Here is a 22,860-nt window from a genome sequence, read left to right on the forward strand (position 1 = left end):
CTGTATATGCACCTACATGTCCTGTATGCTGTATATATGTACCTACGTGTCCTGTATGCTGTATATATGCACCTACGTGTCCTGTATGCTGTATATATGCACCTATGTGTCCTGTATGCTGTATATGCACCTACATGTCCTGTATGCTGTATATGTACCTACATGTCCTGTATGCTGTATATATGTACCTACGTGTCCTGTATGCTGTATATGCACCTACATGTCCTGTGTGCTGTGTATGCACCTACATGTCCTGTATATGCACCTACATGTCCTGTATATGCACCTACATGTCTTGTATATGCACCTACATGTCTTGTATATGCACCTACATGTCTTGTATATGCACCTACATGTCCTGTATATGCACCTACATGTCCTGTATATGCACCTACGTGTCCTGTATGCTGTATATGCACCTACATGTCCTGTATGCTGTATATATGTACCTACGTGTCCTGTATGCTGTATATGCACCTACATGTCCTGTATGCTGTATATATGTACCTACGTGTCCTGTATGCTGTATATATGTACCTACATGTCCTGTATGCTGTATATATGTACCTACGTGTCCTGTATGCTGTATATATGAACCTACATGTCCTGTATGCTGTATATATGCACCTACGTGTCCTGTATGCTGTATATATGAACCTACATGTCCTGTATGCTGTATATATGTACCTACGTGTCCTGTACGCTGTATATATGCACCTACGTGTCCTGTATGCTGTATATATGCACCTACGTGTCCTGTATGCTGTATATATGCACCTACGTGTCCTGTATGCTGTATATATGCACCTACGTGTCCTGTATGCTGTATATATGCACCTACGTGTCCTGTATGCTGTATATATGCACCTACATGTCCTGTATGCTGTATATGCACCTACATGTCCTGTATATGCACCTACGTGTCCTGTATGCTGTATATGCACCTACATGTCCTGTATATGCACCTACGTGTCCTGTATGCTGTATATGCACCTACGTGTCCTGTATGCTGTATATGCACCTACGTGTCCTGTATGCTGTATATGCACCTACGTGTCCTGTATGCTGTATATGCACCTACGTGTCCTGTGTGCTGTATATATGCACCTACGTGTCCTGTATGCTGTATATGCACCTACATGTCCTGTATGCTGTATATATGTACCTACGTGTCCTGTATGCTGTGTATGCACCTACATGTCCTGTATGCTGTATATGCACCTACATGTCCTGTGTGCTGTGTATGCACCTACATGTCCTGTGTGCTGTATATATGCACCTACATGTCCTGTATGCTGTATATGCACCTACGTGTCCTGTATGCTGTATATGCACCTACGTGTCCTGTATGCTGTATATATGAACCTACATGTCCTGTATGCTGTATATATGCACCTACGTGTCCTGTATGCTGTATATATGCACCTACGTGTCCTGTATGCTGTATATGCACCTACGTGTCCTGTATGCTGTATATATGCACCTACGTGTCCTGTATGCTGTATATATGCACCTACGTGTCCTGTATGCTGTATATATGCACCTACATGTCCTGTATATGCACCTACGTGTCCTGTATGCTGTATATGCACCTACGTGTCCTGTATGCTGTATATATGTACCTACATGTCCTGTATGCTGTATATATGCACCTACGTGTCCTGTATGCTGTATATATGTACCTACGTGTCCTGTATGCTGTATATATGAACCTACATGTCCTGTATGCTGTATATATGCACCTACGTGTCCTGTATGCTGTATATATGAACCTACATGTCCTGTATGCTGTATATATGCACCTACATGTCCTGTATGCTGTATATGCACCTACGTGTCCTGTATGCTGTATATATGCACCTACGTGTCCTGTATGCTGTATATATGCACCTACGTGTCCTGTATGCTGTATATATGCACCTACGTGTCCTGTATGCTGTATATATGCACCTACGTGTCCTGTATGCTGTATATATGCACCTACGTGTCCTGTATGCTGTATATATGCACCTACATGTCCTGTATGCTGTATATATGCACCTACATGTCCTGTATATGCACCTACGTGTCTTGTATGCTGTATATGCACCTACGTGTCCTGTATGCTGTATATATGCACCTACGTGTCCTGTATGCTGTATATATGCACCTATGTGTCCTGTATGCTGTATATGCACCTACGTGTCCTGTATGCTGTATATGCACCTACGTGTCCTGTATGCTGTATATGCACCTACATGTCCTGTATATGCACCTACGTGTCCTGTATGCTGTATATGCACCTACATGTCCTGTATATGCACCTACGTGTCCTGTATGCTGTATATGCACCTACATGTCCTGTATGCTGTATATGCACCTACATGTCCTGTATGCTGTATATATGTACCTACGTGTCCTGTATGCTGTATATGCACCTACATGTCCTGTATGCTGTATATATGTACCTACGTGTCCTGTATGCTGTATATGCACCTACATGTCCTGTATATGTACCTATGTGTCCTGTATGCTGTATATATGTACCTACATGTCCTGTGTGCTGTGTATGCACCTACGTGTCCTGTATGCTGTATATGCACCTACGTGTCCTGTATGCTGTATATATGCACCTACGTGTCCTGTATGCTGTATATATGAACCTACATGTCCTGTATGCTGTATATATGCACCTACGTGTCCTGTATGCTGTATATATGAACCTACATGTCCTGTATGCTGTATATATGCACCTACATGTCCTGTATGCTGTATATGCACCTACGTGTCCTGTATGCTGTATATGCACCTACGTGTCCTGTATGCTGTATATGCACCTACGTGTCCTGTATGCTGTATATATGCACCTACGTGTCCTGTATATGCACCTACGTGTCCTGTATGCTGTATATGCACCTACGTGTCCTGTATGCTGTATATGCACCTACGTGTCCTGTATGCTGTATATATGAACCTACATGTCCTGTATGCTGTATATGCACCTACATGTCCTGTATGCTGTATATATGCACCTACATGTCCTGTGTGCTGTATATATGCACCTACATGTCCTGTATGCTGTATATGCACCTACGTGTCCTGTATGCTGTATATGCACCTACGTGTCCTGTATGCTGTATATGCACCTACGTGTCCTGTATGCTGTATATGCACCTACATGTCCTGTATATGCACCTACGTGTCCTGTATGCTGTATATGCACCTACATGTCCTGTATATGCACCTACGTGTCCTGTATGCTGTATATGCACCTACGTGTCCTGTATGCTGTATATATGTACCTACGTGTCCTGTATGCTGTATATATGAACCTACATGTCCTGTATGCTGTATATATGCACCTACGTGTCCTGTATGCTGTATATATGAACCTACATGTCCTGTATGCTGTATATATGCACCTACATGTCCTGTATGCTGTATATGCACCTACGTGTCCTGTATGCTGTATATGCACCTACGTGTCCTGTATGCTGTATATATGCACCTACGTGTCCTGTATGCTGTATATATGCACCTACATGTCCTGTATGCTGTATATATGTACCTACGTGTCCTGTATGCTGTATATGCACCTACATGTCCTGTATGCTGTATATATGTACCTACGTGTCCTGTATGCTGTATATATGCACCTACGTGTCCTGTATGCTGTATATGCACCTACGTGTCCTGTATGCTGTATATATGCACCTACATGTCCTGTATATGTACCTATGTGTCCTGTATGCTGTATATGCACCTACGTGTCCTGTATGCTGTATATATGCACCTACATGTCCTGTATATGTACCTATGTGTCCTGTATGCTGTATATGCACCTACATGTCCTGTATGCTGTATATATGAACCTACATGTCCTGTATGCTGTATATATGCACCTACGTGTCCTGTATGCTGTATATATGAACCTACATGTCCTGTATGCTGTATATATGCACCTACATGTCCTGTATGCTGTATATGCACCTACGTGTCCTGTATGCTGTATATGCACCTACGTGTCCTGTATGCTGTATATGCACCTACGTGTCCTGTATGCTGTATATATGCACCTACGTGTCCTGTATGCTGTATATATGCACCTACGTGTCCTGTATGCTGTATATATGCACCTACGTGTCCTGTATGCTGTATATATGCACCTACGTGTCCTGTATGCTGTATATATGCACCTATGTGTCCTGTATGCTGTATATGCACCTACATGTCCTGTATGCTGTATATATGTACCTACGTGTCCTGTATGCTGTATATATGCACCTACGTGTCCTGTATGCTGTATATATGCACCTACGTGTCCTGTATGCTGTATATGCACCTACGTGTCCTGTATGCTGTATATGCACCTACATGTCCTGTATATGCACCTACGTGTCCTGTATGCTGTATATGCACCTACGTGTCCTGTATGCTGTATATGCACCTACGTGTCCTGTATGCTGTATATGCACCTACATGTCCTGTATGCTGTATATGCACCTACGTGTCCTGTATGCTGTATATGCACCTACATGTCCTGTATATGCACCTACGTGTCCTGTATGCTGTATATGCACCTACATGTCCTGTATGCTGTATATATGCACCTACATGTCCTGTATGCTGTATATATGTACCTACATGTCCTGTGTGCTGTATATATGCACCTACATGTCCTGTGTGCTGTATATATGCACCTACATGTCCTGTGTGCTGTATATATGCACTTACATGTCCTGTATACTGTATATGCACCTACATGTCCTGTGTGCTGTATATATGCACCTACGTGTCCTGTATACTGTATATGCACCTACATGTCCTGTGTGCTGTATATATGCACCTACATGTCCTGTATACTGTATATGCACCAACGTGTCCTGTATGCTGTATATGTACCTACATGTCCTGTATGCTGTATATGCACCTACATGTCCTGTATGCTGTATATGCACCTACATGTCCTGTATGCTGTATATGCACCTACATGTCCTGTATGCTGTATATGCACCTACGTGTCCTGTATGCTGTATATGCACCCACGTGTCCTGTATGCTGTATATGCACCTACATGTCCTGTATATGCACCTACGTGTCCTGTATGCTGTATATATGCACCTACATGTCCTGTGTGCTGTATATATGTACCTACATGTCCTGTATGCTGTATATGCACCTACATGTCCTGTATGCTGTATATGCACCTACATGTCCTGTATGCTGTGTATGTACCTACATGTCCTGTGTGCTGTATATGCACCTACATGTCCTGTGTGCTGTATATATGTACCTACGTGTCCTGTATATGCACCTACACAGTGGCGTAGCTATAGGGGTCGCCATGGCGACCGGGCCCCTACGCTACGGGGGCCAGCACGGCCCCCCTTGCCACCTCCTCCTGTGCTCCCCCAATCCGGGGCCGCCGGACCTCTTTAAGTTCAGTGAGCTTCCGGGATGCCGGCCTTGGCCGGAAGCTCACTGATGCAGGACCGCGGCGCCCGGACTTCTCCTCGCTCCTCCTCAGCAGCTGACATGTGACGTCATCACGTCACATGTCAGCCGCCGTGCAGTAGAGAGGGGAAATCCGGGCGCCGTGGTCCTGCATCAGTGAGCTTCCGGCCAGGGCCGGCATCCCGGAAGCTCACTGAACTGAAGAGAAGCTGCCAGGCCTGAGGGAGATCAAGGATCCAGGTGAGCTGAGTTTATTTTGTTCTGTTTTTTTCATTTTTTACATAAATGTTGCGATTTGGGGGGCTGCACAAGGGGTCTATACTGGGGGGGGGGGGGGGGGGCGGCTGCACAAGGGGTTCTTACTATGAGGGGGGCTGCACAAGGGGTCTATACTGGGGGGGGGGGGGGGCGGCTGCACAAGGGGTTCTTCTATGAGGGGGGCTGCACAAGGGGTCTATACTGGGGGGGCTGCACAAGAGGTCTATACAATGGGGGGGCTGCACAGGGGGTCTATACAATGGGGGGGTTGCACAAGGGGTCTATACTGTGGGGGATCTAGACAGGGTGTCTATACTGTGGGGGATCTAGACAGGGTGTCTATACTGTGGGGGATCTAGACAGGGGGTCTATAGTGTGGGGGATCTAGACAGGGGGTCTATACTGTGGGGGATCTAGACAGGGGGTCTATACTGTGGGGGATCTAGACAGGGGGTCTATACTGTGGGGGATCTAGACAGGGGGTCTATACTGTGGGGGATCTAGACAGGGGGTCTATACTGTGGGGGATCTAGACAGGGGGTCTATACTGTGGGGGGCTACACAGGGGGTCTATACTGTGGGGGATCTAGACAGGGGGTCTATACTGTGGGGGATCTAGACAGGGGGTCTATACTGTGGGGGGCTACACAGGGGGTCTATACTGTGGGGGATCTAGACAGGGGGTCTATACTGTGGGGGGCTACACAGGGGGTCTATACTGTGGGGGATCTAGACAGGGGGTCTATACTGTGGGGGGCTACACAGGGGGCCTATACTGTGGGGGGCTACACAGGGGGCCTATACTGTGGGGGGCTACACAGGGGGCCTATACTGTGGGGGGCTACACAGGGGGTCTATATCTACATTATCTGTACTCAGAGATATCACTGTGTTATCTGTGGTGTTACATAGGACTGCAGGTGACTACTACATTATCTGTACTCAGAGATATCACTGTGTTATCTGTGGTGTTACATAGGACTGCAGGTGACATCTACTACATTATCTGTACTCAGAGATATCACTGTGTTATCTGTGGTGTTACATAGGACTGCAGGTGACTACTACATTATCTGTACTCAGAGATATCACTGTGTTATCTGTGGTGTTACATAGGACTGTAGGTGACTACTACATTATCTGTACTCCATTATCTATAGGGGGCAGTAGTGCAGTACATGAGGTGGAGGCAGTGACAGGGCATTAGAACATGGTGGCACATTAGAGTAATTGGATATAACGTTAGATATGACTTTGCCTGATCGGGGGGAGATGGGGGGGCCCCAAGCTAACATTTTGCACCAGGGCCCATCAGCCTTTAGCTACGCCCCTGCACCTACATGTCCTGTATATGCACCTATATGTCCTGTGTGCTGTATATGTACCTACATGTCCTGTATATGCACCTACATGTCCTGTGTGCTGTATATGTACCTGCATGTCCTGTATGCTGTATATGTACCTACATGTCCTGTGTGCTGTATATGTACCTACATGTCCTGTGTGCTGTATATGTACCTGCATGTCCTGTATGCTGTATATATGTACCTACATGTCCTGTATATGCACCTACATGTCCTGTGTGCTGTATATGTACCTACATGTCCTGTATATGCACCTACATGTCCTGTGTGCTGTATATGTACCTACATGTCCTGTATATGCACCTACATGTCCTGTGTGCTGTGTATGCACCTACATGTCCTGTATATGCACCTACATGTCCTGTGTGCTGTATATGTACCTACATGTCCTGTGTATGCACCTACATGTCCTGTATGCTGTATATGCACCTACATGTCCTGTGTGCTGTATATGTACCTACATGTCCTGTATATGCACCTACATGTCCTGTGTGCTGTATATGTACCTACATGTCCTGTATATGCACCTACATGTCCTGTGTGCTGTATATGCAACTACATGTCCTGTGTGCTGTTTATGTACCTACATGTCCTGTGTGCTGTATATGTACCTACATGTCCTGTGTATGCACCTACCCTAATTCTAGGTTGCATTATGTTCCTTCAGGTTATTCCATATGGAGCACTTCTTACCTTATGTTCCCTGCGGCCTCTTCTCTGCTGCTGTTCGATAAGATCTGAGGCAGAAGCGGGAGGAGAGGCGGCTCTCATATTTCGCACTACTTTAATGCTGTCCTCAGGAAGAGGTGGAAGTCCTAGGATCTCTCTCTTCTCGGCTTTCATCTTCAGCAAATCTTCAAAGCCGCCCAGGGTGCACTGTATAGAGGAGGATATGGATACGCTGCCACATAGGCCTTACCAAGAAAAGAGACCCTAACCTACCGAGAAAAGAGACCCTAACCTACCAAGAAAAGAGACCCTAACCTACCAAGAAAAGAGACCCTAACCTACCAAGAGAAGAGACCCTAACCTACCAAGAGAAGAGATCCTAACCTACCAAGAAAAGAGACCCTAACCTACCGAGAAAAGAGACCCTAACCTACCAAGAAAAGAGACCCTAACCTACCAAGAAAAGAGACCCTAACCTACCAAGAAAAGAGACCCTAACCTACCAAGAGAAGAGACCCTAACCTACAAAGGAAAGAGACCCTAACCTACCAAGAGAAGAGACCCTAACCTACCAAGAGAAGAGATCCTAACCTACCAAGAAAAGAGACCCTAACCTACCAAGAGATCCTAACCTACCAAGAAAAGAGACCCTAAACCTACCAAGAAAAGAGACCCTAACCTACCGAGAAAAGAGACCCTAACCCACCGAGAAAAGAGACCCTAACCTACCGAGAAAAGAGACCCTAACCTACCAAGAAAAGAGACCCTAACCTACCAAGAAAAGAGACCCTAACCTACCAAGAAAAGAGACCCTAACCTACCAAGAGAAGAGACCCTAACCTACAAAGGAAAGAGACCCTAACCTACCAAGAGAAGAGACCCTAACCTACCAAGAGAAGAGATCCTAACCTACCAAGAAAAGAGACCCTAACCTACCAAGAGATCCTAACCTACCAAGAAAAGAGACCCTAAACCTACCAAGAAAAGAGACCCTAACCTACCGAGAAAAGAGACCCTAACCCACCGAGAAAAGAGACCCTAACCTACCGAGAAAAGAGACCCTAAACCTACCGAGAAAAGAGACCCTAAACCTACCGAGAAAAGATACCCTAACCTACCAAGAGACCCTAACCTACCAAGAGACCCTAAACCTACCAAGAAAAGAGACCCTAACCTACCAAGAGACCCTAACCTACCAAGAAAAGAGACCCTAAACCTACCAAGAGAAGAGACCCTAACCTACCAAGAGACCCTAATCTACCAAGAGACCCTAACCTACCGAGAAAAGAGACCCTAACCCACCGAGAAAAGAGACCCTAACCCACCAAGAAAAGAGACCCTAAACCTACCGAGAAAAGAGACCCTAAACCTACCGAGAAAAGAGACCCTAAACCTACCGAGAAAAGATACCCTAACCTACCAAGAAAAGAGACCCTAACCTACCAAGAGACCCTAAACCTACCAAGAGACCCTAAACCTACCAAGAAAAGAGACCCTAAACCTACCAAGAAAAGAGACCCTAACCTACCGAGAAGAGACCCTAACCTACCAAGAGAAGAGACCCTAAACCTACCAAGAAAAGAGACCCTAATCTACCAAGAAAAGAGACCCTAACCTACCAAGAGAAGAGACCCTAACCTACCAAGAGAAGAGACCCTAACCTACCAAGAGAAGAGACCCTAACCTACCAGCACCGTCTTCCACAGCAGCAGCAGCACCTTCTTCATAGGAAAGTGTGGAGCATGACCACTACAGAACTTCGTGACCATCCCAAACAGCAGCACAGCAAAGGGCTCGTTGTTGTACACAGGGGAACCTGCAAGAAGATGGAGATAAAAGAAGTGACTCACCTTACAGAATGTATTGGTGCTCGTAAATGATCACAGAAGGACAGGGCCAACCCCATTACCTGTAAATGGTAGACACTGTCCAAACTATGGGCATGGCGTCTGTTCTTAAAGGGGTACAATGAGGTCCACTTACCTCCCTGTCTCCAGTGCTGGGACCCACATCACACTGCTCCGGTCCCCCGATGTCCATTGGGACTTGAGCTGTGACATTGGCGGGCCTGCTCAGCGGCTGTAGTGGTCACGCCTCTGCTGCTGAATGCCTGAGCGTGATGCAGGTCCCATCGCTGGAGACGGGGAGATAAGTGGACGCCATTGTCTTCATCCACCCCCTCCCACCCAGAGTACGCTTTAATTTAAGTGGGCACGGTCATTTAGAAATACTTTTGACATGTCAAAATCTTTGATGGGACGGGGGCCGACTGCTGGCAACAGAGCCAGGAGAAGCATATAGTCCCGTATGGGACTCCTGCACCCCCCCCCCCCCCGACATGGCAAAAGATCTATAAATAGTGTAAATAAGACCTTCTACGCGACCAAATAAATAGTACAGCTTTAGTATTTAACCCCTTCAAGTCAGAGCTCACTGATGCCTGGATGTCCGGGCCAAAGTAATACAGTCATGGCCAAAAGTTTTGAGAATGACACAAATCTTCTATTTTCCCATGATCCTCTGCCCTCTGGTTTTATGTGTGTTTGTCAGATGTTTGTATCACATACAGAAATATAATTACAATCATATTATGAGTAACAGAAGCTTATACTGACAGCTAGATGAGTTACTGCAGCAAGTCTATAATATTTGCAGTGTTTCGCCTTCTTCTTCAGGACCTCTGCAATTCTCCCCGGCTGCTCTCATACAACTTCTGGACCAAATCCTGACTGATAGCCGTCCATTCTTGTACAATCAGTGCTTGCATTTTGTCAGAATTTGTTGGTTTTTGTTTGTCCACCCGTCTCTTGATGACTGACCACAAGTTTTCAATGGGATTAAGATCTGGGGAGTTTCCAGGCCATGGACCCAAAATCTCTCTGTTTTCCTCCCTGAGCCATTTAGTTATCACCTTTGCTTTATGGCCAGGTGCTCCATCATGCTGGAAAAGGCATTGTTGGTGGCCAAACTGCTCTTGGACGGTTGGGAGAAGTTACTCTTGGAGGACATTCTGGTCCCATTCTTTATTCATGGCCGTGTTTTTAGGCCATGAGACTGTGGGAGAGCAGATTCCCTTGGCTGAGAAGCAACCCCACACATGAATGGTTTCAGGATGCCGGGTACAGTTGGCATGAGACAAGACTGGTGGTAGCGCTCACCTCGTCTTCTCCCAATAAGCTGTTTTCCAGATGTCCCAAACAATCGGAAAGAGGATTCATCAGAGACAATGACTTTCCTCCAGTCCTCAGCAGTCCACTCCCTGGACCTTTCCCCCAGTCCTCAGCAGTCCACTCCCTGGACCTTTCCCCCAGTCCTCAGCAGTCCACTCCCTGGACCTTTCCCCCAGTCCTCAGCAGTCCGCTCCCTGCACCTTTCCCCCAGTCCTCAGTAGTCTGCTCCCTGGACCTTTCCCCCAGTCCTCAGCAGTCCGCTCCCTGGACCTTTCCCCCAGTCCTCAGCAGTCCACTCCCTGGACCTTTCCCCCAGTCCTCAGCAGTCCACTCCCTGGACCTTTTGCAGAATATCCGTCTGTCCCTGATGTTTTTCTGGAGAGAAGTGGCTTCTTTGCTGCCCTCCATGAGACCAGGCCTTGCTCCAAGAGTCTCCGCAGTCTCACAGTGCACAGTGCAGATGCCCTCACACCTGCCTGCTGCCATTCCTGAGCAAGCTCTGCACTGCTGGCAGCCCCATCCCACAGCTGACAATACTTTTAAGAGACGGTCCTGGCGCTTGCTGGTCTTTTTTGGGCGCCCTGGAGCCTTTTTGGCAACAATGGAACCTCTCTCCTTGAAGTTCTTGATGATGCGATGGATTGTGACTGAGGTGCAATCTTTCTAGCTGCGATACTCTTCCCTGTTCGGCCATTTTTGTGCAGTGCAATGATGGCTGCACGTGTTTCTTTAGAGATAACCATGGTAACAGAAGAGAAACAATGATGCCAAGCACCAGCCTCCTTTTAAAGTGTCCAGTGGTGTCATTCTTACATAATCATGACAGATTGATCTCCAGCCCTGTCCTCAGCAACACCCACACCTGTATTAATGGAGCAATCACTGAAACAATGTTAGCTGGTCCTTGTAAGGCCGGGCTGCAATGATGGTGAAATGTGTTTTGGGGGATAAAGTTCATTTTCTAGGCAAATATTGACTGTGCAAGTAATTGCTGTTAAGCTGATCCCTCTGTATAACATTCTGGACTATATGCAAATTGCCATTTTAGAAACTGAAGCAGTAGACTTTGTAAAAATGAATATATGTATCATTCTCAAAACTTTTGGCCATGACTGTACAATGTTCCTCAGCGGCTTCTAAGAGCTGCAGTGCTGTTATTTATCCACCTACAGGGCTGATTGGGGTCATTTTTTGCGACATGATTTCTAGTTTTTATGAATATCACATTGGTGTAACAGAAAAATTTTGATAGCTGTTAATTTTTTTTCTGATATATAATTTTTTTAAAAATCAGCAATTCTGGTGTTTTTTTTTCCCATTTATGCCGCTCACCGCGCGGGAACAATAGTGTTATATCTTCATAGATCGGACAATTCTGCACGCTACGATATATAATATGTTTATTTATTTATTTTTATAATGGGCAAGGAGGTATATTTACCTTTTATTGGGGGGGGGGGGGGAGGGGGCGTTATGAAGTTTTTTTTATACTTTTTAAAAACCTTTATTACACTTGTTTTTACTGTAAATCATGCATTCATTAGATTGTATATACTGAGCTATGCCATAGTATAACATAGATCAGTGTTATCGGCGATCTGTACATAGAGTCTGCCTGAGAGCAGACTCTATTGAACACTGGCCTGAGCGGTTGCCCAGGAAAATACCCGGTTTTACCCTTAGGTTAAAAATTAACTTTTATTGGTCTGCATTAAAAGATAAACATAGCTTGTGCAAAACATAAAATATTGCTGCCTCTTATACACTTAATTAAATTTGTGTCGGCCGACACTATCTATTTTATTTGGGGTCGGCTCCTCAGTATTGTGGGTACACGTTCGCCACCACTATCCTGGGTGATCTGTGTTTAAGATTGTGTTATTCCCGTGGGTTCTAGGAACGCCTGTGTCAGAACTCCACTCAGAGCCCGTCCGGGCAGGAATACACTTAACAGCGAATTACTGCTGTTCCCTGAGCGATTTGGTATACGCTCTTCCCCTCTTAACTGTATCTGGAGCCAATATCCCCCTTCCATAGAGGTGCAATAATTAAAATGTTGTCCGTATTACTGACAAGTTTCACCGGCGCCGCCGGCGTTCTCAAAGTTACGGCACAGTGGGCGGGGTTAAGCTATCTTTTATGGTTTAGGATAGCCTATGATCCGCCCATGATCGTCATAGTGGGTTGGTGATAGGTGGAGGGTGGGAGGGGAAAGTGAGTCAGAGCATGATGAGTTGGCGGTACTTTTTGAAAAACCTGTCGGTCCGTTAGTGTGTAGTGCGCATGTGCGGGCACTTAGGTTCTAAATTATGAGGTTGTTCTGCGCATGCGTTGGTACATAGTCTCCGGGCGATTATGGATGATCGTACTGCGCATGCGATGGCACTTAGACTTATCGGAGTTGGAGTTCATGGAAATAACTATGTATATTGTGGTGAGTAAGGTACTCATTTATGTCTGAGTCTCCAGATGTATAGATAAGTAAGTCTGCTTATCTAGGTGATAACTGAGCTTAGTAATATGAGATATGATTTTGGTTAGGACTCTAACTGCCGTTGTATCGATGAAGGGGATGATGATTGTGTCCAATATTGGGACTTAATGTATTGTGTGTCGTACTGTGGTGCCGTATGTTCCTCATATATCAGATGGCTCGTATAGTTTTATTGTAAATTGTTCACTTGGTACAATGGTTATGCAGGATTGTAGGATTGTTCACTAGGTACGATCCTCCTATAGGATGCAATACAATCCTCGTATGATAGCGGACATCTAAGGAAGTGGGACAGAGCAAGGTGGGGGTACAACTACGGCCGCAATTAGACAATGAGACACAAATTGTGAATTTATCGGACCAAAAATCTTCAGAACCTGAAATTACAATACTCCAAAAAGGGTTGTCATTTAGGCCCACACCCCGATATGACAGCTTCAATTGGATAAAGGACATCCACCTCTTTGCCAGAAAACTGGCACTACATAAATACTATAAAAACAGGATGGCAAACCAGACGCAACTCTCACAAAAAGAAAAGGAAGCACTAGAAATATTATTTGATCTCCAAACAGAAGGAGAAACCGGCATCCATCAGTTTGAACCACCGCATTCCAAATTAAAACCGAAGTCTCTATTCACCCCTACCATTGTGAAATTCCACAACATTGACAAGTTTGTCAATTTTGTCACCAATGAATTAGAAACCATCGAAACCAAAGTCAAACATACCGACTCTAATCTCTCTGCACAAGAAAACAAAGCCCTGAAAGACCTAGCCAAAAATAAAGAAATCACCATCAAATCCTCAGATAAGGGAGGAAACCTCGTGATAATGAAGAACTCCGAGTATAAGGACATGGCTCTACGTCTGCTGGAAGACAGAAAAACATACAGAATCTTACCACACGATCCGACAAAAACATATCTGGTAGAACTCAGAGATATCCTCTTACACGCCAAAGGCGAAAATCTCATCACCGAAGCAGAATTCAAGGCAATTTACAATCCCGCACCCACAATAGCTACCTTCTACGCCCTCCCGAAAACCCACAAACGTAGAACACCGATTCCCGGGAGACCTATTGTATCTGGGAATGGCAATCTGACAGAGGGAATAAGCAAGTATGTGGACAAAATCCTTGCCCCATTTGTAGAAACACTACCGTCACATCTTAAGGACACAAAAGCCACAGTCACGAAGTTACAAGAACTAGAGGTTACACCTGGAGTAAAATTAGCAAGTCTCGACGTGGAAGCCCTATACACTAGCATCCACCACACACATGGCATCACAGCGGTCAAACATTTTTTGAGCACCAAAAGTAATTCTTTTATTCCACACAACAATTTTGTCACCAAACTTCTTGACTACCTACTCACCCACAATTACTTCACATTTAACGGCAAATACTACCTGCAGAGCACCGGCACAGCGATGGGCACTAGTTGTGCACCTACATACGCAAACCTTTTCTTGGGGTGGTGGGAGACCAACATTGTATTCTCGGACACACACAAAAAATACACAGATCACATCACGTTCTGGGGGAGATATATAGATGACATCCTGATCCTTTGGGACGGGGAAACCAAGCTATTTGAAGAATTCGTAGAACACCTGAACAACAACGCAATCGGTTTAAAATTTACAAGTGAAATCAGCCCTACCAGCATCAACTTCCTAGACCTGACCATCAGCATCACAGAGACAGGTCAACTTCAGACAGAAATCTACCGCAAGGAAACCTCAACCAATTGCTTCCTACAGTGGAGTAGCCACCACCCAGCACCCTTACGTAAAGGCATACCTGTAGGTCAGTACCTACGAGCAAGACGAAGCAGCATTTGAGAAAGAATGCACCGTTCTATACGAACGATTTATGGCAAGAGGATACCCCAAAAAAGTGCTCCATAGAGCATACTATAGAGCCAAGAACACCGATCGCAACTCGCTGCTACATGACCGTAAAACACTGAAGAAAGACAAAATCATAAGATGTATCGGCACATTTGATGCTGCACACTATCAGATTAAAAAAATCATGATGAAATATTGGCCAGTATTACTTGCCGACCCTGACCTTAAAGGGGTAGTCCACCCAAAAAATTTTTCTTTCAAATCAACTGCTGCCATGAAGTGACAGAGATTTGTAATTTACTTCTATTAAAAAATCTCAAGCCTTCCAGTACTTATCAGCTGCTGTATGCCCAACAGGAAGTTGTATTATTTCCAGTCTGGAGAGCAGGAGGGGTTTTCTATGGGGATTTGCTCCTGCTTTGGACAGTTCCTGACATGGACAGAGGAGGCAACAGAGAGCACTGGGTCAGACAGGAAAGAAAACACTACTTCCTGCTGGACATACAGCAGCTAATAAGTACTGGAAGACTTAAGATTTTTTAATAGAAGTGAATTACAAATCTCTGGCACTTTATGGCACCAGTTGATTTGAAAGAAATTTTTTTTGGGTGGACTACCCCTTTAAGGATGTCTTACCCCCCACACCGTCAATCACATACAGACGAGGGAAGAACTTACGTGAGATGCTAGTACACAGCCATTACCAAGAAGAAGCCAAAGTTGCTGAAACATGGCTAACGAGCAAAATTACAGGCTCATTCCCCTGCGGTACCTGCACCTGTTGTAAATTTGTACCATAAATGAAAAAATTAATCAACCCCATCGACTCAAAGGAGTACGAGATTCGAGAATTCATTAATTGCTCTACGACTGGAGTGGTTTACGCTATCAAATGTCCTTGCAACCTATTGTACGTAGGAAAAACTATCCAGAAGTTCAAAAGCAGAATCGGACAACATATTAGTTATATAAACACCAAGGCGGACATCAGCGTCGCCAGACATGTTAACCTATACCATGGCGGTGACCCCAAATGCCTACAATTCTGGGGCATCCAACATGTGAAATTAGGACCAAGAAAAGGCAACCTGGATACTAAATTATTACAGATCGAGGCTAAATGGATCCATCGGCTGAAATCCTTAGCCCCGAATGTTTTGAATGAAGGGTTTACCTTGAATGAAGGGTTTACCTACACACCCTTTCTATAAAACCTATAGCAACAGTGCAATTTTAGATCGTCATACACCCCCCCCCCCCTCCTTCTTCCCCCTCCACTTCCTTAGATGTCCGCTATACAGTAGGGAGCCCTGGAGACTCCACTAAGCTCATGCGACATCATACGAGGATTGTATTGCATCCTATAGGAGGATCGTACCTAGTGAACAATCCTACAATCCTGCATAACCATTGTACCAAGTGAACAATTTACAATAAAACTATACGAGACATCTGATATATGAGGAACATACGGCACCACAGTACGACACACAATGCATTAAGTCCCAATATTGGACACAATCATCATCCCCTTCATCGATACAACGGCAGTTAGAGTCCTAACCAAAATCATATCTCATATTACTAAGCTCAGTTATCACCTAGATAAGCAGACTTACTTATCTATACATCTGGAGACTCAGACATAAATGAGTACCTTACTCACCACAATATACATAGTTATTTCCATGAACTCCAACTCCGATAAGTCTAAGTGCCATCGCATGCGCAGTACGATCATCCATAATCGCCCGGAGACTATGTACCAACGCATGCGCAGAACAACCTCATAATTTAGAACCTAAGTGCCCGCACATGCGCACTACACACTAACGGACCGACAGGTTTTTCAAAAAGTACCGCAAACTCATCATGCTCTGACTCACTTTCCCCTCCCACCTCCCACCCTCCACCTATCACCAACCCACTATGACGATCATGGGCGGATCATAGGCTATCCTAAACCATAAAAGATAGCTTAACCCCGCCCACTGTGCCGTAACTTTGAGAACGCCGGCGGCGCCGGTGAAACTTGTCAGTAATACGGACAACATTTTAATTATTGCACCTCTATGGAAGGGGGATATTGGCTCCAGATACAGTTAAGAGGGGAAGAGCGTATACCAAATCGCTCAGGGAACAGCAGTAATTCGCTGTTAAGTGTATTCCTGCCCGGACGGGCTCTGAGTGGAGTTCTGACACAGGCGTTCCTAGAACCCACGGGAATAACACAATCTTATACACAGATCACCCAGGATAGTGGTGGCGAACGTGTACCCCCAATACTGAGGAGCCGACCCCAAATAAAATAGATAGTGTCGGCCGACACAAATTTAATTAAGTGTATAAGAGGCAGCAATATTTTATGTTTTGCACAAGCTATGTTTATCTTTTAATGCAGACCAATAAAAGTTAATTTTTAACCTAAGGGTAAAACCGGGTATTTTCCTGGGCAACCGCTCAGGCCAGTGTTCACTCATAAGTGTACCCCCCAATAGGTCAGGATCCACTGCCTTCCTGAGAGCAGACTCTATGCACAGATCGCTGAACCGACAGGACAGGGGTTAGTGGCTTACCCCCTCCCATCAGTATAAGTGATTGGGACCTTGTCCTGTCACTCACTACCTTAACCGCTGCGATCGCTATAGATCGCAGCATTTAAGGGGTTAATGACAAGCAGCTGCAGGATCACAAAAAAACATTTTCTTTCAAATCATCTGGTGTCAGAAAGTGCCAGATTTGTAAATTTACTATTAAAAAATCTCCAGTCTTCCCGTACTTATCAGCTGCTGTATGTCCTGCATAAAGTGGTGTTTTCTCTCCAGTGTGACACAGTGCTCGCTGCTGCCACCTCTGTCCATGTCAGGAACTGTCCAGAGCAGGAGAGGTTTTCTATGGGGATTTGTTGCTGCTCGGGACAGTTCCTAAAACGGACAGAGGTGGCAGCAGAGAGCACTGTGTCAGACTGGAGAGAATACACCAGGACATACAGCTGCTGATAAGTACTGGAAGACTGAAGATATTACATAGAAGTAAATAAATCTCTGGCACCCCCATACCCCCCAAGCCGGGCACTTCCCATTCCCCAGACACCATCTGTAAACCTGACATATTCTCACCGAGTTCTGCACGGAAGGTTTGTCTCATGGTCTTCCAGTCCTCGCTGTCGGCTTCGCCTTCCTCCCGCAGCGTATCCACCATCAGGTACATGATGTTTAGAAGAACACTAACAAACAAAAGGAGGAAATTACAACTTCTGCCAGAAAACACACTAAGACAAGAAGACAACAGCTCCGAATTACTATGGACGAGAAATACACCAGAAGTGTCACACAAATACTATACATAGGGAGCAAATAGTGAACTGTGCCTCACCTGACAAAGGGGTGTGGTTTACCGGCCTACACTAGACTAAACAGTCTGAGGCCCCAGATGTATCACATAGCCTGAGCTGCTGGGATAAGACTGGATTCCTACATTCAGTGACGTCACTCCCTGCAGATATTCATAGGGTGACATGCTGCAGGAGCTGCCTCATAACAGCGGAGCTTCTACATACATGTGTGGGAGCCCTCCTGACTCCAGCAGCAGCAGATCCCCTCACCTACCGCCAGCTTCTCTAGTCTGTAAGGATCGGACAGGGTCAGTCTATTACACAGACATTAGTCACTTACCGCAGATCGGTGCTGTCGGCCAGAGAGATGGCGGGCTTCCTTACAGCATTACTGCAGGCTGCGCTGTTCCTGCAATAAGACACAGGGTCACATTACTCTGCCAGTCTGTCAGCCTTTACAAGTGTCCCCCATTACACAACCTACACCCTGAGAACGGCCCGGGAATCTGACGGTCGTAGCTAGGGCTCCATTACAGCGGCCGATGGTGGAAGAGCTGCCGATAAAAGGCAACAATCAGCCGACATGCAGACTGCCGCTATCTCCTATGGGCTCCACGGACCATCTAAAGATCTGGGGAGCCCCCCCCCCCCCCTACCACCACCACCACCACCATGCAGCCCCCCCCCCCCCCCGCCACCACCAGGCAGCTCCCTGCGACCCCCCCACACACACGAGGAGCAAGCGCTGATCTGACAGCTCGCTGCACACTTCCTCACCACCCCATGTAATAGGATACACAGAGTGCAGATGAGCACAAATTCATAAACCTGCCTGCCCTGTGCCGAGAAACCTGCCTGTGCCATGCTGAGAAACTTGCCTACGCCACGCCAAGAAACCTGCCCGCGCCACGCCGGGAAACCTGCCTGCTCCAAGCCAAGAAACTTGCCTAAACTACCTGGGCCGCGGCGCGAAACCTGCCCACGCCACACAGAGAAACCTGCCTGCGCCGAAAGACTTGCCTAAACCAGCTGCACCGCGCCGAGAAACCTGCCCACGCCACACAGAGAAACCTGCCTGCGCCGAAAGACTTGCCTAAACCAGCTGCACCGCGCCGAGAAACCCGCCTGCACCACACCGAGAAACTTGCCTAAACTACATGCGTCATGCCAAGAAACTTGCCCGCGCCACTCTGAGAAACCTGCCGGGCACACAAAGTTTTATTACATCTGGGCCAATATCTTTAACCCTTTGAGGACCAGGCCCAAAATGACCCAGTGGACCGCGCAAATTTTGATCTTAGTGCTTTCGTTTTTCCCTCCGCCCCTTCTAAGAGCTCTAGCCCTCTCAGTTTTCTATCTACAAGCCATGTAAGTGCTTGTTTTTTACAGGAATAGTTGTACTGTGTAATGGCGTCTTTCATTTTACCATAACATGTATGATGGAATTCCAAATATATTATTTATGACGATATAAATTGGTGAAATCGTAAATAAGAATGCAATATGGTAACGTTTGGGGGGTTCCTGTGTCTACGTAATGCACTATATGGTAACAGCGACATGATACCATTACTCTATAGGTCAGTCCGAACACAACCATATGCAGGTTACACTGATTCTCTAATGTTATATATATTTTTTAAATGAAATCCTTTTTTTTGGCAATTAATTATAAATAAAATGGGCTTATTGTGACGCTTATAACGGTTTTATTTTTTCACCTACGGGGCTGTATGGGGTGTCATTTTTTCCGCCATGATCTCTAGTTTTTATTAATACCATATTTGTGAAGATCGGACATTTTGATCACTTTTTATTAATTTTTTTTATATATATAATGTAACATAAAATCGGTAATCTGCGCACTTTTTTCCCCTCTTTTCGTGTACGCCGTTTACCGTTCGCAATGACGCTTGTTATATTTTAATAGATCGGACAATTACGCACGCTATGGTATATTATATGTTTATTTATTTATTTTTATATGTTTTATTTATATAATGGGAAATGGGGGTGATTTAGACTTTTATTGGGGGAGGGGTTTTGGGGTAGTGTGTTCGTGTTTTGAACTTTTTTTTTTTTACACATTTGAAGTCCCTTTGGGGAACTTTTACATTCACTACTTGGATTTCTACACTGATGAATGCTATGCCATAGGCCTAGCATTGATCAGTGTTATCGGCGCTCTGCTCATTGAGCCTGCCTGTACAGGCTTAGTGCAGCAGATCGCCGATCGGACCGCACGGAGGCAGGTGAGAGACCTCCGGCGGTCCGTTTTACCGATCGGGACCCCCGCAGTCACACTGCAGGGGTCCCGATCGGTAAGTGACAGGGGACTCCCCCTGTCACCTACACTTAAGGAGTTAATGACTTTAAGGAGTTAATGACACGCGGCAGCGCGATCGCTGCAACGTGTCATTGCCGGTGAGGTCCCGGCTGCTGATTGCAGCCGGCCCCAACCTGCTATGAAGCGCGCTCTGCTCCGGAGCGGGCTTCATAGCGGGAGAAACACCCAGGGCGTACAGTTACGCCCTAGGTCGTCTGGGGACAGACTTCCATGGCGTAACTATACGCCCTGGGTCGTCTAAGGGTTAAAGGGGTTCTCCAGCATTAGGAAAACATAGCCACTTTCTTCCAGAGACAGCACCACTTGTGTCTCTATTTCAGGTGTGATTTGCAATTGAAAACCTGTACCCAAACTGGAGACAAGTAACGTGCTGTCTCTGGAAGAAAGTGGCCATGTTCTTCTAACACTGGAGAACCCCTTTAAAGGAATCTGTCCTTAGGTTTCTGGTGCCATAAATGAGGTAACGGCAGTACTATGTACGCCCGCATTCACACTCACTCCACTTCCATGTTCAGCAGCTCCACCAGGGCGTTGAAGGCGCCGGCCTCCAGCAGCAGGAAGACGTTATGCCGCTGCCAGGTCTGCACCTCCGACTCAGACGTGCACTCCCCAAACGTGCCTGAAACATGAGGGGGGAGCTCCTGTCAGTCCAGAAGGCAGAAAGTAAATGATAAAGCAATAGAAATACCATCTCTGTGAGCGGAAGGCCGGCACTTACCCTGCGCCACGTACAGGATGGCACGGGCCACTTTCAGTCTTTTCTCTCTGCCTGTGACCTCCAGAGCATCGAGGAGCCGCATGGTGTGTGCCCGCTGCTCACTCACATCCAACTCCCGCCATTTCTTATCTGGCACTGAAAAGTATTAAAAAAACGGGAAAAAAAATAGAAAACATTAGAACATAGAGAGCGTTCAAGATGGCTGCAGGCAGAGAGAGCGACGTCCTCATCCACTTACCGTGTAGCTGCAGGTCCTCCTCAAAGCATTTCCTGTTCCACTGAAACTCCGGACCTTCCGTGTAACTGTACAGCTCTGAGGACAAAGCAGATCTATAGTCACGGCATGTGCCATGGAGGACAAAGGAGATCTATAGTCACGGCATGTGCCATGGAGGACAAAGGAGATGTATAGTCATGGCATGTGCCATGGAGGACAAAGGAGATCTATAGTCACGGCATGTGCCATGGAGGACAAAGGAGATGTATAGTCATGGCATGTGCCATGGAGGACAAAGGAGATCTATAGTCATGGCATGTGCCATGGAGGACAAAGGAGATCTATAGTCACGGCATGTGCCATGGAGGACAAAGGAGATCTATAGTCACGGCATGTGCCACAGAGGACAAAGGAGATCTATAGTCACGGCATGTGCCATGGAGGACAAAGGAGATCTATAGTCACAGCATGTGCCACAGAGGACAAAGGAGATGTATAGTCAGGCCATGTCCGCAGCACTTGCCCATATCTTGCATTCATTTTGATTGAATTAGATTTTTCCTTAAAGAAATTATCCAGGGAAAATTACCAGGTGTCCTCTGCACAGGATAAGGGACAGGTAAGGGGGGGTCCGACCTCTGTATTGGCCCCCGGCTCCTTTTTTAGGAATGCAGCCATGGCTACGCTCTATTCATTCCTATGGAGCCGCTGGAGAGAGATGAGCATTAGCGGAAGCCCCTCTGGCGGTGGTCCCAGCCCCCGACACAGCACAGCAATGGTTTATAAGGCCAGGGGGCCAATAGCTGCCACTACATGAAACACAACAGGTTTCCTATTCACATACACAGAGTCCTAGGGGCCCCCGGCAGCCATCTCTCCCCCTCCACACCAGGGACAATCATCCGATACTCCATACCTGAGAGCTCCGCCGCCCACTTGTCAGCATCAGCGTAAACAAATTCCAGATCTGGAGACTCTGAGCAACCCTGGAAGAG

At 46.2% G+C, this 22,860-nt stretch overlaps 1 protein-coding gene across 1 annotated transcript in view; it reads right to left on the bottom strand.

Annotated features, from left to right (window-relative positions):
• STRIP1 (striatin interacting protein 1) overlaps positions 1–22,860 on the bottom strand; it is a 65,131-nt gene that overhangs the window by 33,666 nt on the left and 8,605 nt on the right. Inside the window, exons 2-9 of the mRNA XM_069944710.1 lie at positions 22,782–22,851; positions 21,887–21,961; positions 21,649–21,783; positions 21,429–21,549; positions 18,924–18,992; positions 18,369–18,475; positions 9,413–9,540; positions 7,749–7,931 (exon numbers count right to left, since the gene is read on the bottom strand). Of these exons, the coding sequence (XP_069800811.1) occupies positions 7,749–7,931; positions 9,413–9,540; positions 18,369–18,475; positions 18,924–18,992; positions 21,429–21,549; positions 21,649–21,783; positions 21,887–21,961; positions 22,782–22,851 (888 nt within the window). The remainder of the gene's footprint in view (positions 1–7,748; positions 7,932–9,412; positions 9,541–18,368; positions 18,476–18,923; positions 18,993–21,428; positions 21,550–21,648; positions 21,784–21,886; positions 21,962–22,781; positions 22,852–22,860) is intronic.

The sequence above is a fragment of the Dendropsophus ebraccatus genome, chromosome 11 (assembly GCF_027789765.1).
Source record: "Dendropsophus ebraccatus isolate aDenEbr1 chromosome 11, aDenEbr1.pat, whole genome shotgun sequence".
Lineage (NCBI taxonomy): Eukaryota > Metazoa > Chordata > Amphibia > Anura > Hylidae > Dendropsophus > Dendropsophus ebraccatus.